At 36.6% G+C, this 18,495-nt stretch overlaps 1 protein-coding gene across 1 annotated transcript in view; it reads right to left on the reverse strand.

The window, feature by feature from the left end:
* Positions 1 to 18,495, reverse strand: part of USH2A (usherin) — a 414,223-nt gene that overhangs the window by 66,665 nt on the left and 329,063 nt on the right. Inside the window, exons 51-57 of the mRNA XM_035320952.1 lie at positions 14,586 to 14,809; positions 11,947 to 12,157; positions 11,330 to 11,527; positions 10,605 to 10,759; positions 8,646 to 8,844; positions 1,275 to 1,382; positions 559 to 742 (exon numbers count right to left, since the gene is read on the reverse strand). Coding sequence (XP_035176843.1) covers positions 559 to 742; positions 1,275 to 1,382; positions 8,646 to 8,844; positions 10,605 to 10,759; positions 11,330 to 11,527; positions 11,947 to 12,157; positions 14,586 to 14,809 — 1,279 coding nt within the window. The remainder of the gene's footprint in view (positions 1 to 558; positions 743 to 1,274; positions 1,383 to 8,645; positions 8,845 to 10,604; positions 10,760 to 11,329; positions 11,528 to 11,946; positions 12,158 to 14,585; positions 14,810 to 18,495) is intronic.

An 18,495-nucleotide genomic window follows, 5' to 3' on the forward strand; every position in this document is an offset into this window, starting at 1 on the left:
CTTTCACCTTTAAGATTTCCTGACATAAGTGATTCTTTACCAGAACAATAATTTTTATACTAAAGTTTACATTAGCTTACATAAGAAATATTAACCAAAAAATTCCAAAACAAATTCCAGAATGGCCTAATTAAAGTATTAGCAGCTGATGCTTTCAATATGTTCAATATGCACAAAAATATCATAAAAGACATTCGGTACTGTTTAACATATGAAGACTTTAATTTTGCTAAGTATATTCCATAAGAAATAAAACAACTGTTCAAGAACAACCAAAGGGGAAAATAAAAGGCTTCCCCTTCTTTCCGTCAGTCAGAAAGACATTCTCAAAAAAAAAAAAAAAAAAAAAAAAAAAGAGAGAGAGAGAGAAGTCAGTTGATTAAGGCTCTTCACCTTTGATAGCTTCCTAAAATTGCACTTTACCAATTTTCCAATGATTAAGTAATACAATAAGAGATTTTTCTTTTGTTAAAAGAGTAATTTACATTTTTGTACATTTCACAAACACTAATTTTGAACACATTTCACATATCACCAAACTGCTTTAATATGCCTTACCTACTGTTAGGCTGCAGGTTAACATCTGTGAAATTCAGGTCTCTACTACCACCCAAGAATATCTGTTCTCCATCACGAAATAATTGATACTGAGTAATGAGTCCATTAGGTTTCTTTGGTTCACTCCAGTAGATTTCCACTGCTGTTGAGCTGACTATGATATGATGAGGTTTTGGCCATACCCCTATTAACATCACAATGACACTATTTTAATTTTATGACAGACAATGAAAGGTGTCGCACAGTTTGTGCTGTTGCTTTCAGCAATGTAACAAAAGCATTAAACATAGCCAGAGAGGATAAGAGAATTTAACAACACGTTCTGAATTTAACCCTCATTAAATGTAACTAACTAGACAAGGTACATAATAATGGAGAACAAAGCCAAAGGCTACAGCCTTTCTTTGCCTAGCTGTCTCTGCATATTTATTTGTGATTTGAAAAACAGACATCTGCTAAATCTAACCTTGCTAACTTAACGATGAATGTGGAAAAATTGCCACAAAAACAAAGTAGAAGTACAGTGCCAGGCAGTCAGTATAAAGAGCATGTTGAGCTCCAAATGCTCTTAGAAAAGAGATGGATTCTCTTGTGTAAATTTATCCATGATAGCTTGATTGATGATAGTGGGGTTTTGCACCTTGTTAAACTATTACAAAATACAAGCCCTTATGACTATGTCTTTGCAGGTCTCTAAGAATGCCTTTTCTCCTTACCATGAGGAGCAGATTGCAAAGTTTGACCTGAAAGTGGCTGGCTGGAAGCACACCCAGCAGATGTACATGCAGTAAGCACGAAGCTATAGTTAGTGTATGGCTGCAGACCTAGAAAGAGCAAACAGAGGTTAGACGAAGGCATTCCCAAAATTCTGTCACTACAAGGAAGTACTGGATTTAAAGGTAAATTTAACTTTCAATATTTTTGGCAAACATAAAATTTAAGTCATTCTTCTTTTACATCAGAATAATACTGTAATAGTGAATTCTTGCTAATTTAGAAATACGTCTTCTACTAGTTAAAATACTTGACAAAATTCAGACTGAATATGCAACTATGTTGCAATGGATCTATGGATGCTCCTCGTATAGACTTATCTCAATTAGCTTCAAATCAATTAACTTAGATAGTACTTGTAGCATAGTAACTACAGTCCAGACCTCAACCATATATGAACCTTCTGAGAATTTACTCAGTCTCTTAAGCTGCTGTTTTTCGAAACTGCACTTCTGGCTGCACAAAGTGGTTAAGACATTACTGGAAATTACCTAAACATTCTTGGCAAAGACATATTCTCCATAATCACTCAGAGGGTGGTGAGGCACTGGCACAGGTTGGTGTCTCTGCCCATGGCAGAGGGGATGGAAATAGATGGCCTTTAAGGTCCCTCCCAACCCAAGTTGTTCTATAATTCTATGATAATTGTCAATGGCCATAGAAATTCAAAGCTTTCCAACAGATAAACACCTGAAAATGTAATTCCTTAGAGCTTTGGAAGTGAACAGCTGAAAACCCTGCAATGTTTTGAACATCTAATACAAATACACTGAGAGAACTGGTGGAGGAACTGGCCAAGCTGCTTTCCATCATTTATTGGCAGTCCTGGCTATCGGGGGAGGTCCCACTTGACTGGCGGCTAGCAAACGTGACGCCCATCTACAAGAAGGGCCGGAGGGTAGACCTGGGGAACTATAGGCCTGTTAGTTTAACATCAGTGCCAGGGAAGCTCTTGGAGCAGAATATCTTGGGTATCATCATGCGGCAGTTGCAGGGCAAGCAGGTGATCAGGCCTAGTCAGCATGGGTTTATGAAGGACAGGTCCTGCTTGATGAACCTGATCTCCTTCTATGACAAGGTGACACGCTTAGTGGATGAGGGAAAGGCTGTGGATGTGGTCTACCTTGACTTCAGTAAGGCATTTGACACCGTTCCCCACAGCATTCTCCTCAAGAAACTGGCTGCTCATGGCTTGGACTGGCGTATGCTTCGTTGGGTTAAGAGTTGGCTGGATGGCCGGGCCCAGAGAGTTGTGGTGAATGGAGTCAAATCCAGTTGGAGGCCCATCACTAGTGGAGTCCCCCAGGGCTCAGTACTGGGACCAGTCCTCTTTAACATCTTCATCGATGATCTGGACGCGGGGATCGAGTGCACCCTCAGCAAGTTTGCAGACGCCACCAAGTTAGGTGCGTGTGTCGATCTGCTCGAGGGTAGGAAGGCTCTGCAGGAGGATCTGGATAGGCTGGACCGATGGGCCGAGGCCAACGGCATGAAGTTCAACAAGGCCAAGTGCTGGGTCCTGCACCTGGGGCACAACAACCCCAAACAGAGCTACAGGCTGGGAGATGTGTGGTTGGAAAGCTGCCTGTCAGAGAAGGACCTGGGAGTATTGGTTGACAGTCGGCTGAATATGAGCCAGCAGTGTGCTCAGGCGGCCAAGAAGGCCAACAGCATCCTGGCTTGCATAAGAAACAGTGGTCCAGGGAAGTGATTGTCCCCCTGTACTCGGCTCTGGTGAGGCCGCACCTCGAGTACTGCATTCAGTTTTGGGCCCCTCGCTACAAGAAGGACATGGAGGTGCTCAAGCGAGTCCAGAGAAGGGCTACGAAGCTTGTGAAGGGTCTGGAGAACAAGTCTTATGAGGAGCGGCTGAGGGAGCTGGGACTGTTTAGCCTGGAGAAGAGGAGGCTCAGGGGTGACCTTATCACACTCTACAGGTACCTCAAGGGAGGCTGTAGCGAGGTGGGGGTTGGTCTATTCTCCCACGTGCCTGGTGACAGGACGAGGGGCAATGGGCTAAAGTTGCGCCAGGGGAGGTTTAGGTTGGACGTTAGGAAGAACTTCTTTACTGAATGGGTTGTTGGTCACTGGAATAGGCTGCCCAGGGAAGTGGTTGAGTCACCATCCCTGGAGGTCTTTAAAAGACGTTTAGATGTAGAGCATAGGGATATGGTTTAGTGGAAGATTTGTTAGCGTTAGGTAGGAGGTTGGACTCGGTGATCTTGGAGGTCTCTTCCAACCTAGACTATTCTGTGATTCTGTGATTCTATATTTGCAACAATGAGAAAATAGAACAATAAACCCTTACTTGAACATGAATTTTCCAACTAAACTGCAAACAAGTCCAAAGACATACTCTGTTCCTGCCCCTTTTCCAGCTTCTATTTGTTCAATTTTGTCCATATTTTTTCCTATTATTTTTTACAAGATTTTGCTATAACTGCTATAAAACAGTCAGAAAAAGGGATGATAACCATGTTCCAAGATACTAATTTTAGTTACTTGTAAGTTTTTGAAAACTATTTTTTCACCCCAAACCTTCTATGCTTGGCATCCTTGAATGAGACTAAAAGAGAATATCTTGCTTTGAACATTCCTTGGAAATTTTCAAACATCTATTTGCTTTGTGTCAATGACTTCAGTTTTGACATCAAGTTGCCCACTGGTTAAGAACTGGATTTTAGGACTGCTCATACAAAATGTACCCAACTTTGGCTAAGAAACTAAGCTTTAGAAAAGCTATTTGTGCATACCCATTAAATGGTGCTTACAGTTTTAACAGATCAAATCTTTAAAGATTCAGACGTCTGTGTGATCCTGGCTCGAACACCTCAGAGCTCAGCTTTAACTGTTGACCAGACTGTGGAGGCCCAGGTTACTACATTAGCCGTAGCCATGGGCACAAGGCTGGTCAGAAAATAGGTTTTTGCTATCCCTGTGGTCTCCCTCATTGCGTTTTGCATTCCCACCAACCTCGGATTTATAGGTCTGCCTATTCTGCCTATAGGTGCTCAACGTCTGCTGAGAGAAAAGGATATTTAGCTGCAGACTGACTTAGAATTAGGCCCATCTACACTGAGACTCGCTGAAGGAATAACCCTACTAAACACTGCAGAAGCTGCGGTACCAGTCTTATTTACAGGAATCTTTTGGATTTTTTTTTTTTTAATTATTTTTTGGTCTGCCTGGAAGAGATGCATCTTGTGCACCAAGTGAGGCAGCAATCCTACCTACAAATTACTGTTCTATTGTCATACAGACCATTTCAAGATGCTTATGTGAAAGAGGCTGAATTAGGATTAAACAGGTCAATTCATACATATTATGCAGGTCAATTTGTAATTGCTTGGCTTAGTGACCATACTTTTAATGTAACTCATGCCTAATTGTAATTACTTCAAGAACAATGCAATTCTGTGACAAAGTTTGGGAAAGATCTTTGTTTATAAACAAATCCTTGCTTACAGTCAGTATGCAGACATTTTAATTAAAACCTATTAGAAAAAAAATAGAAATAAGAAACAATGATTATGTAGAAAGGTAGAGTAATGAATGGAAAACATGCAGGCTGCTTACAAATTACACAAGACATGAAGGAGACAAAATAAAGAGATGACTCAGAGGGACAGTCCTGACTGTAACCTAATCATGAACTGGAAAAGAAGAAAAATCATCTGAACACTGAGTATAAAAGTAAGAAGAGAGGAAATGACACTTGCAGACTAGAGAGAGGCAAAGGCATGGAGGAAAGCCAAGTATTTAACATTTCAGGATAGAAAAGATTACTGTGGCAACAAATTACTTGAATTCCCCTAAAGGGAGTCATGTTCACTTTTAAAGGAAACATGCATAATAAAGCAATACTCATTTACAACTACACTTTAAAGAGAAAAATGGGCATTAAAAAAAGAGCACATGGTTTCACTAAATTTATTGGTGGAATTCTGACACCTGAAACCCTAGTCATACATGGAGCAGTCATAGCAGATTTTTATCTACGATATTAAAGCTCTACATTACAGACCTTGTCTTACGTATGCTTTGGAAAGCTCTGTACAAAGCTATGTACGTGATTGATAATAAAAATATCAGGTAAGATAATTTTGTAACATAAACAGCATTTTGTTTTTCCAATTTCTCTGTGTAATTGTTCACTAGAGGATACTTCACCCCTCCTTTTTCTTTTTTTTTTTCTTTTTTTTATTTTTTGGAGGGGTCTACTATTATTTAGTTCTTTTAGCCTTAGAAATCTGTTTCATTATTGCAGCATTTGTTGTTTGCCAAAAGAGTTGTGAAACAGCTTTTTAAAGAATGCATTATCCTAGTAGCCAAATCAATTATTTCTGATACTGTTTGTCTGCATTTGTGGGTATGGCTCCAGCAAGGTCAGTAATTAGCTTCCAGGCTAACACTCTTGGGCCCTTCCATGGGAATTTACTCAGGAAGATGTCAGATTTCTGACCACAGCCTTATACAACCCTTCCATCCCCATGAGCTTTTTAGATAAATATTCCTAATAATTCAAAGCTGCATTGAGATAGGGTTGACCAGTGACAACATTACCTTTTCTCTTCAGTTTTCACTACCTTGAAATGGAGAATATATTTAAATGAAAGAATTTGAAGCCATTCATTCAGTCACATAATATTTTTTAACCTTGTTTCTTTTCCTAAAGTAAATATCAATGATCTTATCTGGCTTTTACCTAACGATGATTGTTCCTATGAATGCTTGATAAAGCCTCTTATTTGGGATATGATCTTTAGTGTACAAAAAAGGGGAACTTGAGAAGAGTTATTGCTATAAATCCACCTGCTGCTGCTGAAGAGGGCACTCTTAGCTTTCTGTTACAATTCCCCTAATTATTTTCTTAGTCCTACCCTCTGCCTGCCCCCCACTGCAGAGCATTAGCAGGCCCATTTGTAAAGGAGTAGTAACGCAAAGTGAAACAATGCCATAACTGTCATCCAAATTGTTCTGTACAGGGTAGTGGAAGTGTTCAGTAATAAATGATATAAAAAGGTCTTTTATTGACAAGCTGCCATGTGCTGTTTGCATTAGAGAATATGAGAAGATGATGGCTGCTGCCCCTAGGTCCCAGTGGCATTCAACTCAGTGAGATAGCAGAAAATGCTTCAGTTTGCTTAAAGCATTGATAACACCTCTAAATAATTAACTGAGGACTTCCTGTCTTCAATTACTTAATGCTTTTTTTAACATCTTGAGAGGATTATAAGCAATTTATGGATTTCACATGATGAGCACATTCACCGCTATTCCCACAAAGCATTTGTAGGATCATGTTTCCTAAGCTTTGATGTAATTAAAAATAAGCAGCGAGACAATGGTGCAGTGGCAAGGTGCTATCCTTCTCGTCTGTTATTTGCAAGACCATAGATTCAAAATCTCAAGAAGTACTAATGCTACAGCTTCATTAATGTTCATCTGTTGCTCAGGGAAAAGGAGACATTTTTGGAAAGGAAAAAAAAAAAAAAAAAAGGAAGATAAGAAAATCAAAACCTACATCCACAGGGACTACACAATAGTTAGTTCAAACATTTGAGATTATGTATGAAATAAATTTGATTGTTTTAGTTTATTCTTTGAGTTCAGAGAGCAGTAATTATCCACACTGCAAAATCACTGCCATGAATTCCACATTATTACCCAAGAAACATCCCACAGAAAACAGCACAGAATTTGATTATGACTGTCAGGAGGAACAACCACTTATTTTGCTCCTGGCTGAACATGGCAGCATTGGACAATAGCTTAATGGAATAGCAGCATACAAGGAAAAAAGATCTTTGTTTCTCAGGAGGTATCTACTTCCTCTCCCTTGCAACTCGTAAGGAAAAACTGTATTGCTTGCATTAAAAATCTCAGTTACTCTAGAGCTATAAGTGCTTTTTTGGAAGGAACCAGGAGCACAAGTAGTATTTTTCAAATGGGCTTGTGTGATAAATCATTGCTTGGTAGGTGTTCTTTACATCACAAACTTAAAACAGCAATTCTGAAACATATACCACAAACAGGGATACTCTTGTTAATACCCCATCTCCAGAAGAAGTGAATATGGTGATAGGTTTAATATACCGTTGATGAATTTCATGCTGGAGCATGCTACTGCCAAAGAGGAAAAGCCATCCTTTAGTCTTCTGTGAGCAGCCACAACAAGAATTATCTATTTGAAAACATGAAGGGATTCAACCTGACTCAGAACTCATGCTCTGAGGGGAGGCTGGGAGGGGAAGAATGCTGGATGGCTTTGATATTCCCTAAGTCAACTCCTACTTCTTAGGTGGATTTTGTATGGTGACTGTAACAACTATAATGTATGAATCTTTGTGTTTTCCATCAGGTAGAAAAAAAAAAAAAAAAAAAAAGAATAATGAATTTATGAATTCTCAGAAAACACAAACACAAGAATTTACTAAGCAACCTGAGGTCAAGAAGTGTGAAAAGAAATCCCAAAAAGTTTATGTTCATCTTTTGTATTCAAAAGAAGCATTGGTTTATTAAGTATCATTTTGCTTCAGTGTAAAATTCAAATATTACTAAAAAAATGAATATGTGACAATAATACATTTGAGTTAAATCTTTCCTCCCCAAATCTCTTGACTAAGGCTTCCTTCAGATACACACACATTCACGAAATTTCACCAAGCATTTAAAAAATGTATATAAGCAATATTTAACATTATAAACAGAATCCTAATCTTTCACTTTCTTTTCCTTTTTCATATCTCAGGCATAAAGTACTGTATCTTTCTTGCTCCTACACTGCTACACATTCACAGTGGCACCAGTGACTTCAACCACATTACTGCACATTAATAGCAAAACAGAGTCATATCTGTGTTATGGGAAGCCAAGCCTACACAGAATATCTGAAAGCTCAAGCTCACCACAAAGCATGAATTGTGAATTGAGCTAGATAGATTAGTTTTATAATTTTGAAATTATTCATATTTTAACATCATAGATGTAGAGCTTAGGGATATGGTTTAGTGGAGGACTTGTTAGTGTTAGGTCAGAGGTTGGACTCGGTGATCTTGGAGGTCTCTTCCAACCTAGACTATTCTGTGATTCTGTGATTCTGTGATCAGGAGCCCGAATTGAAAAGCTTGAAGAAAATAAATTTCGGGTATGTAAAATCCATATAAAACATTTCTAAACTGTGCACAAAAGGTCAGATTTAAAAGTTTTAAAATCTTAAAAAGATTTAAACTGACAGGTGGCAGTTTTAATGTTAATACTTTTAATATCTTAAGGATAGGACATTAGATTCTCAGAGAGCTCTGCCTCCTTACCTGATACTGTGTGTTGCATTTTACTTCCAGTGTCAGTGTAAATAAGTCCTTTTCCCACTTGACTGATCTGGTACTCTCTGATTATACCATTTGGTTTCTTGGGTGCAATCCAGCTTAAATGCAATGCTGTTGAGTTCAAAGCACTGACGTCTGGTGGCTGAACACTCTCAGGGACTCCTTGGACAGTGACTGCAACTACCTGAAGACATATGAATTAAGCACCAATTTAATGTAATAGTACACTAGATACCATGATCAATGAGAATGTCACTTTTGTTTTAAAATGTTGTTTGGCCTGGCATATCATTACCAAGAGCCTGGAGAACTAGTTAGTTTTTTCCTCCTTTTTCACAATGAAATCTGACCTTGAATATATTACATAAGTCTATGTCTACAATTTATCACGACAGGTTCACCACAATTTTAGCTGCATTGTATAGCATGGGGTGAAACAACAAAAACTGTATTGCTTGAAAACTCTTGATAACTCTCTTCCATATGGTTCGTCAGTGTCTCTGCATTTTAACTGCCTGATTTCATATATTTTAAGCACCAGTAAACATGGGGCTAAGCCTCAATATATCCAGTGCAATCTGAACTCTATCAAAGTTATGTGCAACTCCATGTTTTTGTAAGGAAACCAAAGATTCTGAAAGATAGAATAACTTAGCTCTTGTTAAGCTCACACTTGTTTAGCTCTTCCTAAAAAAAAGAAAGGGGAAAGTGAAGGGAAACGGGAACTGCTGATTTTCTGTTGACACATCTCCACTGTTTCGAACAGAGGCATATCCAAATTACACCAGTTTAATAAGTGAGTTGAACCTTTTTCTCTTCGAGAATCACTTTTCATTTTCTGTTATTACCACTATAAAGTATTTATATTATGCTCTAAATATAAAATGTGCCCTCTATAATATATTGTTTTAGTACATTTGATGGAATCAGTTTCTACTTGCAGACTTCAGTGTTTGCAACCATAAACTCCTTAATTACAGACAAGTGTAATAAGAAAAAAGTATTAGTTCAGGCTAATGGTTGTAGCAACTGTGGCTATACAGGTTCCAGATCATAGCTGTCTGTGCAGGTAGAGGACTATGTGCCTACCTCTATCCCTTTGTCAGTCCTTCTTTTCTCATATTTTTCGCTGATATTTGTACCAATAAGAAAAATATGTACCTTTTTCAACCCTACAGATACCGTAATTACAAAACACAGTCACTATTCCCCACTTCTGTTCCACGTATCTTATACTTGTACTCCTAGAAAGTTGTTTTCACAGATCAAGGATATTATATTAAGGCGGATACTTTGCAGAAGAGAAACTAGAGCTGGCTAGATCATAATGCTGGTGAAAGGCATCCATGATTCTAAGTGATATGAGAAAAAATGAAAGAGTGACAAAGGGAAGAAAGAGATTCTGTCTGCTTAAAAAGCAGAAGGAGAAGCAGACTGTGCATAAAGTGTAAAGCCTGAAGCCAGTATAGACATGGAAAGCCAGTGAAGGTAACATAGTAGAAGCAGCCTCGAAAAATAACGTTGAAGAAGCTGATCTAATAGAACTAAAGCAGGTAAACTAAGAAATAGCAAGGAAGAAGAAGCTATATACATCTTAGTGAGAAGCAAAGATTTAATTTCAAGGATTTGAGAAAGTGCATTTTAATATTCCTTACTCTATTCTATCATGTGCAGTTTTCTATTTAACAAACATCATTTTTTACAGTGTAATTTCAGCATTGCCAAGACCGAGTTACTGCTTTCTTCTTCCACTTTCTTGTATCAACCTTAGGATCCAAATAAACATCTGTCAGTAGTTGAATCCAAATAAGATTATTGATGCTTTTCACTTACTTGCTCAATAATAATCATGTCTTCAAATTACACCTTTCCAAAAACATTTTTATGTTACCACACAAGCTGATAAAAGTCTGGCACCAGTTCTCTATAGACCAATTCACTAACCTTGCTGCTGTCTCTGCAACCAGCAACAGTACAGGCTCGCAGCTGGTATGAATATTCTTGGTATGGCTGAATGCCACTTGTGTCTCTGAAGCTCATTTCTGTTCCTCTAAAACGCTCAATTCCATCTCGAAGAATGATATAGTGAATAATAAGACCTATCGCAGAAAGAAAGTTTTCCCTTTTGTTAGCTGAGAAATGCTCCATGACAGTAAGCTATAATAACCTCCTCTGCAAACAGAAAGTATTAAATAAAATCTCTAGGTGACCACTCTAACAGGCAGTCATCCCACTTAAATGGTTAATGTCAATTACTCTAAAGTCACTTTGCTCAACATATACATCAACATCTCAGTGGATCTCAACGTTAATTGAAAGTTGTTCCAAGTTTTCACAGTTTAAAAATTGTAACCAAGTTTTCCTGAAAGAACTAAGAAGTATTAAGCTCCTCCCCAAATTTTTATAACATGATTGTGATTTCCTGATCATATTTCATTATTATTATTATTACAATTCTTCTCTAAAGAGGTTTTTAGGCACTTCTTAGAGACATAGTAAATTGTCTTCTGTGAAAATGAAAATGATCTCAACCTAGGGCAAGTTCTTCTTACAGAGTTTTTGGAATAAGCACGTCTCAGTTTCAGTGATTAAATAAAAACATTTTGTGATTTTGGAACACTGTCAGTATAATGATATAACATACATTTTTTAAAAACATATAACAATACCATTTGGTTGAAGTGGTTCTTCCCAGTTCAGAAGTATCATGTCTTCACGGTTATCTACTTTGGCCCATTTTGGTGGACTTACATGCTGTGGCACATCTTGCTTAGTGACAGCTCTGCTAATTTCACTGAAGCCTATTCCATAGCTATTCCAAGCGGCCACCCTGTACTCGTATGTGATAAAAGGTTCTAGGTTCAAATCTACAAAAAAAAAAAAGAAAAGAAAAGAAAAAAAAAGTTGCATTTGAGTCACCTCAGTCTTTTATCAATATACAAAACAAGTGTTGTTTATTTTTTCTATGTCTATAACTACTGACATTTTTAAAGACAGATAGGGAAGTTTTTCCTTTAGGTAGGGCGATTGTCTGATATAACACTTGTAGCAACATTTGTGAAAGAAGATTTAGACTTTATTGTATTCACCAAACTCCTTACTACCCACTCCATTCCCCTAAAGATACTGTTCTAATTCACAGACTAGTTCTGAAGGAATGCTACTTCAGTACAATTGCTTCACATTCGATTAAAATATCTGATAGCATTTGGGACATCTTTTTCTCCAGGATGAATTAAAACACACTAGCAAATCACCAATCTGATATGCCATTTTTTTTTCTTACCTGTAAATGAATACTGGTTTGGGCTTCCTGTGTAGACAGTCTCCTCTTTAGCTGGACACACACCTTCCTTTATCTCCTTTTCTGTAGCACTCTGTGAACTTTTTATCCATGCACAGATACTCTCCCTAGGATCAAAGTCACACTTTCCACAATGTGCTGTTTTTTCCGTAGATAATGGACAGAGGATATTAGCCTTGCATTCTTCTTTTACCTATGGAATATGCATACAATTTTAATATATTTACACTACCTTCCTTTCTCTACAAATGCTTCCATTAGTATTTCTCTGTCTTTACACAACATCCAAATCAGGCAACCACACACTGAGTATGTTGGTATTTCTAGCATGCAGAAAACCTTTCAGTCTCTGGCCTGTCTACTGTCTTTGATCGTTAATGCTTTAATAGTCCTTTCTAAAAGAAACAGATTGTTTTTACTTTTTTTTTTTTTTTTTTTTTTTTTTTTTTGTAGGTTCCTCGTACAAAACATCACAAATTTTAACCACTGGAGCCCTAAATGAGGATGGGATTTTACCTCAGAATTTAAACATTTGAATATTGAATAATTGTCAGTAGGTCAAAGGTCCGATGAAAAACCAGTAGCAAATTCCTAGCTTTCCTAGTGCACAGGAGGGCTCTGTGCAATTCCTTGGCAGCTTTTAAGAACCTGATCCATAGATGTTTTAACTATATTTTATATATATATATATATAATTTTGTTTTATTTATTTTTATATAACTCTATCCATGGGCTATATAAATTGTGCCATCTACCACATCACTCCTAAACTTAAGTTCTGCTGTAGTAAAGGGAGCTCTACAAACACTGAGGCATATATAAGATTTAACCCATAAAGAACAATCCACAGAAATATACACTGAACATCAAGTTTACACACAACAAGTTTATATTAAAATTCATGAAATTATATTTTCACCAAACCATAAGCTAGAGAGCAATAATTCTTTTTAAACAAAAATATTGTTTCAGGTGTAGTGCAATAGTTACTCCAAATATTTCTGCACATTAGGCTACAAGCCTTAGAAGAGAAAGCAAAAAATAGATTATATCTAATGCTTCCTTAATTCAGCTACTGAAATTAGTTTGTTAGCTGATTACAATTTCTCAAACTTGGCAACTTTTACAGAAATTATGTTGTGATAGATATTGATGTAAGATGCATGATACAGATGAATTGGATTCACAAATAAAGTACATTATAGGTCCAGGACACGTCAGAATATCAGTCCTTTTAATATTAGTAAATCTATACGTATCAGAAAGACTGCCCTGCTCTCTCTCTTCCACTACGGGTAAGGAAATACAAAGTGCCTCCTTTGTTTATACATTATACCCAAGGCATGGATCTGGCACGATATATGCTAGAATTCATTATCCCATTCTCACCCATTTTTGCCTTGCATAAACTAACACAATGTGCTGAGGAACTGTAGCTGACTCATCACAACACGTGGATTTTGCTTGGGAGAAAATTATTCAGTCTGGAAATGAAATGACATGAAATCCCTAAAAAGGAAAGGAAAGAAGATGGAAGAAATATTTGTGTATTACCACTGTAGGTGAATGGAAAGTATATGAGAACACCTGTATGTGGTAGGATTTGGTTTGCTTTTCTTTTAATTTGAGTGATACATTCCACAATATCTACCTGATTTCCATATTGTAGCATTCACAAAATCCAATCCTCTCTCATCCACTTTCTCTGTCACTCTCTAAATATAAATACATACTTATATGTATATATATATATATTAAAATAGAATTCCCATCCTTTGATTTTTTTTCTTAAGCAAAAACAAACAAAAAAACAGTTTACATTTTTACAGCTTACATCTAACACTGAGATGTTATTACTTGAAAATTTTTGTTGAATTCAATTGGAACTGCAACTGAAAGTTTGGCCAAATTGTTTCCTGCTGACACATGTAGTCACTGGCTGCTCTTAAAAATGACAGAAGTAGCTTTTATGTTGCTTAGTGTATTATTACATTTAAATGGAGTGAAAATAAGCTATATAATTCACTTTGTGTCAAAAGCATGAAAAATATCCTCATTATTGCTAAAAGTTATACAGGGATCTAATACTGCTGAAATTTATGCCAAAATTGCCACTGTTTTTCTACAGAATCAAGATTAAGTCCATTAAGAAAATATCAATTGCTTTATTTTTATTAATAATTTTTTGGGGTTTGGGGGAAGGTTGTGGAAATCTATGTTATACTGCCTGCCTGAACTGAAATGCAATAGCATTTTTATATATCAGAACAGGCGACTTCAATTTTAATTTCCAATCAAGGAACATTGTCGGGAACAGTGGCCACAAAATGGGAACTGGCTATATGTGCCAGTCTTGTTAGTATGCCAGCTTTTAGCCACTGTACTAATCTGAAGTGCTGGGCAACACTTCACAGAGGCAGCTAATCATTATTAATTCCTTTAGAATTCATTGCAATAACATCAATCATGGTGAACTCATTCGGTATTAATATGGATGTAATGTGAAAATGAATAATGCACACAAGAGTTTTTATATTCCTATTTTAGAAAAATAGTTATGAACAGTGTATTTCTCTTTCCATCGTCAAATCAGAGCTACTGAGAGATTTTCTATCAATTACCTTCATCACCATTCCAGCTGAAATCTTGTCAGAGCAAACATATTTCAAAGGATTATATCCAACTCCATTACAGCATTCTTCGCTCTTTGGAATAAGTTCAGTCTCACAGCATTTTACTGGCACTTGGTCATTCTTTCTAACATGTGCTAGGGACTCACCACTGGAACCTGAGCAGCATATGGTATCTGACACATTCACATATTCCTGCCCACAACAGAACATCCCTGAAACCAACAAACAAAAATATATATATATTTGAATACATAATGTAAATAAATTTTAAAAGAGGTAAGAAAGAATAAAGCTCAGGCTGCAGTATAGCTTGGCATAAAACCATCAGCAGCTGGAAATACAACAATTTAGTTAAAGAGATTAAATTCTGAATGCAAGGTGACCAAAGCAAGAATTCTAAATTCTACCCCTACTTGAAAACAACCAAGAATTAAAGGAAAAAACGGATCTCCTAGATTTAACTTACACTATTCCTCAATTATTAAGAACCTTTCAAGGTACTCTGTGCTGCAGGTCAAGGACAGACTGTTGATGCAGAAATTGAGAAAGCTTCTCCACATACCTCCCAGTCAGGTCTCATTCATTCCCCCCAGATGGGCAGTCTTCCAACCAGTATGTATTAACATTCCAGAATGTTTCACATTATAGTTTATGATTTAAAGTGAGGGTTCATACAGTGTCTGTGGAACTGAATGGGTTACTTAACAAATACCCACAGTGAAGCTGTGAGGGCTGACCCTCATATTTATGCTTTAAGAAGTTAGTATCTAAATATAATTTTCATTTCTATAGTGGAATTGAAAACCTGACAAATTTAATTCCACTGGCTTTCCTCTATTTTTGATAATTCTACTTTTAAATGAAAAGCTCATCATAATCAGTGTAATTTTCCATATGTTCACAAACATGATTTTGCAATTGTGAAATACCTGCTTTGAATCCTCCACCATTTAAAGAAAGGGGTAAACACCCCTCTAAATGACAGTGGAAAAAATATGATTACTAATTCAAGTAGAAAGATATCACAAAAAAAACAGAGCTGTTACACCTATAAGGTAATTTGCATTTGATGTAACTTCTGTAGTATGTAGACATTTAACACACATGCAGAAGTGGCTGCTTTATTCTCTGCCATTCATTGCAGCAAATCTCTCTTAGGAAGTCATACATAATGAAAATTACTTGTTAAGGGTATGATCCTGCTAAAGCATTCAGAGCAAAGATTCAAAATGGTGAAGTTACTTGCATGCTTCACCTGTTTTCAGGACTGGTTTCATTCACAGAAATCCAATTGTGGTCACCAGCTCTCCAAGAGGTAAACATTTCCTCCTGTTCACACCCTTTTTCCAAATTGTCCTAGGATCCTACCAATTTTATGTAGAGAATTAATGCAGAAAAAGACTCAATTCAATACTAATAAGCAACTCGGATAGCCCCAAGGGACTTTTGACAGGCAAACTAAAATTTTGATAATGAACTGTTTTCCTATTGAAACAAACAAGGCTGTATTCTTTCACTGTGAACCTCATCTTTGTTTGACTGAATTAAATTTTTCAGCCAAGATTTCACTCACATAACAAGAAGTGACTCCCTTTCTAGTTTCTTTGGTAAACCATTACTTCTTTAATTATTATCAACCTTGTTCCAGTGTGATAAATTGCTAATTACTTAATACCCTAATCAGCGTTCATTCTTTGCACAGATAAACTGTGACAGCGCCATTAATTTAAATAGTAATTTCACTTAATGGCCAGAACGGCACACCAGATTTTTATGCAGCATTTTCTGAAGACTGCATCCATCACTGCAATATTCTGACATAAAGATGTCTGACGTGCACTAACTCACTTAGGGAGAGCAGATGTTGCAGAGCAGAGTTTGGTAGTAATTCCCATAGTGCATCACTTCAGCATGAATGAGCTGCAAAGGCAGAGGTAGACAATCTTTTGAAACTGCATTGCATAGCCCCTGACCTCTGCTTAATTTATCACATGTAGCACTTGACTCCTGAACCTTGACATCTCAAATGTACAATTTTAAATATGCTCCAAGAAAAACAAAATAGGGCTATGTAATATTGATGGATTGATTTGCCTTCTAAAAATTGCTTTATTCAATTGCATAAGGAACCAGAAATTCTATAAACCTTTGTTGAATTCAACAAAGTACCAAAATACAAAATATTTGTTTGTAAATCAGCTTGAATGTGTGTGTCATGCTTTATATATTTATGTTTCATAGGCACATAATGCTTTACAGCAAAAAGAAAATCCATGGGCTGGAAAAGACTCTTCTTGCTAACAGTGATTTCTGTCAACAATTATTTCATGTTCATCCCCAGCAACTGAAAAAATTTACAAACATAGCTGAGTGATGAATTACTAATTTAGTAAATCTGCAAAACCAATGCTTTCAAAGGGGAAAAATGAGTATTAGAAGGCTTAGCCTTTGGAGCCAGAATAGAGGATCAACAAAATACAGAGCCAGTGTACATTGCAAACTACTCCAAAAATCCTTGGCTTACATTTGGGTATTGCAACTATTACAGATCAGAAACCACAACAGTACAAAGTATTATCTTTCACCGTCTGAGACAGTATAGAGGGGCATTTTACTATTTTTGTTTGTATGTTTTTTTTTTTTTTTTTTTAAGAGAAAATCCAAGAGTGGTTTCAGCTTCCATTATCCTTTATAGACAGAAATAGACAACTTTGGATAATCACATTGCAGCAGTGGGGCTCAGGATACGTGCATACAATGGTATTGCTGCCAGCCTTTGCCAGTAGATGTCTCTATGGTCCCCCCACTAAATAAGGCCAACAAGGGGCACAAAATAAGATCCAAGAAAACAGACCAGAAAAAAAAAAAAAAAAAGGTAATGTGAGATAGAAGACACGTATCTTGTTGCAGGACAGACTGTCTGAGAGGGGTGTATAATGGTAAATGAAGAAGTTTGACCATACAAGCTCTTAAAACCAACATTCAGTACAATAATGGTCTAGGTTCTGCAGAAACATTCTGCTTTCAGCAGAACTGATTATGCAACAAGATATGCACTTGCAGTGATTATGTTTTTTCTCATATGATTTTTTCAAGGAACTAAAAATTGCAAACAAAAGCTTTATATTGCTCTTACATTTTTAACTGTGGCATCTATTGCCAGCTACAAAACAGAGTTTTGGAAGCATGTCAGGTTTTGCTTAAAGCCACCCCTATTACCTCTTCCCCTTCTAGAAAATGGGATTAGTTTTCCAACAACCATATTCCTGCAAAATTCTACATATCCATTTGCCAATGATAAGTAAATTATGGTTTTTTGTTTGTTTGTTTGTGTGTGTGTGTGTTTTTTTTTTTTTTTGTGAGTGTTTTTTTTCCCCTCATCAGAATCATTATAAATAAGAGGAATAGGGAGCACATAGATTTTGTGCATGGCTTGTGCATTTTCATGATGTATTTAGCAAGGCTGAATTACTCTAAGAAATTAAGCAAAAACCTATTGAGCATGATGTATATGATATGATAAGAAACCACAATCTATTCTATGCTTAATGCAGAATAATATGATCTCTTTTCAACTATGGTGTTAATTCATCTTTGAAAAATGTTTTTGTGTTCAGCTGTATGCTGGCTCACAGCATCAAATCCTCACAGAAAATCTGTGAACGATGAAAAAGCTACTGTTTTCTTTTTTAATGGCCAAAAAAATGTCATCATGACCCATTCTCAAGAAAAATGGTGTAAATGATAGAGTGCTACAGGCTAAACACATTTTAAAAAGAGGGGTATAAAGGTTTTTTAAATATATATATTTAAGGAAAAAAACAACTCTTAAGAATACATATATACTGAAATGAAGAACATAACTTTCATCCCAAGATACCTGTATTACACTCCTACA

Source organism: Oxyura jamaicensis, chromosome 3 (genome assembly GCF_011077185.1).
Source record: "Oxyura jamaicensis isolate SHBP4307 breed ruddy duck chromosome 3, BPBGC_Ojam_1.0, whole genome shotgun sequence".
Classification (NCBI taxonomy): domain Eukaryota; kingdom Metazoa; phylum Chordata; class Aves; order Anseriformes; family Anatidae; genus Oxyura; species Oxyura jamaicensis.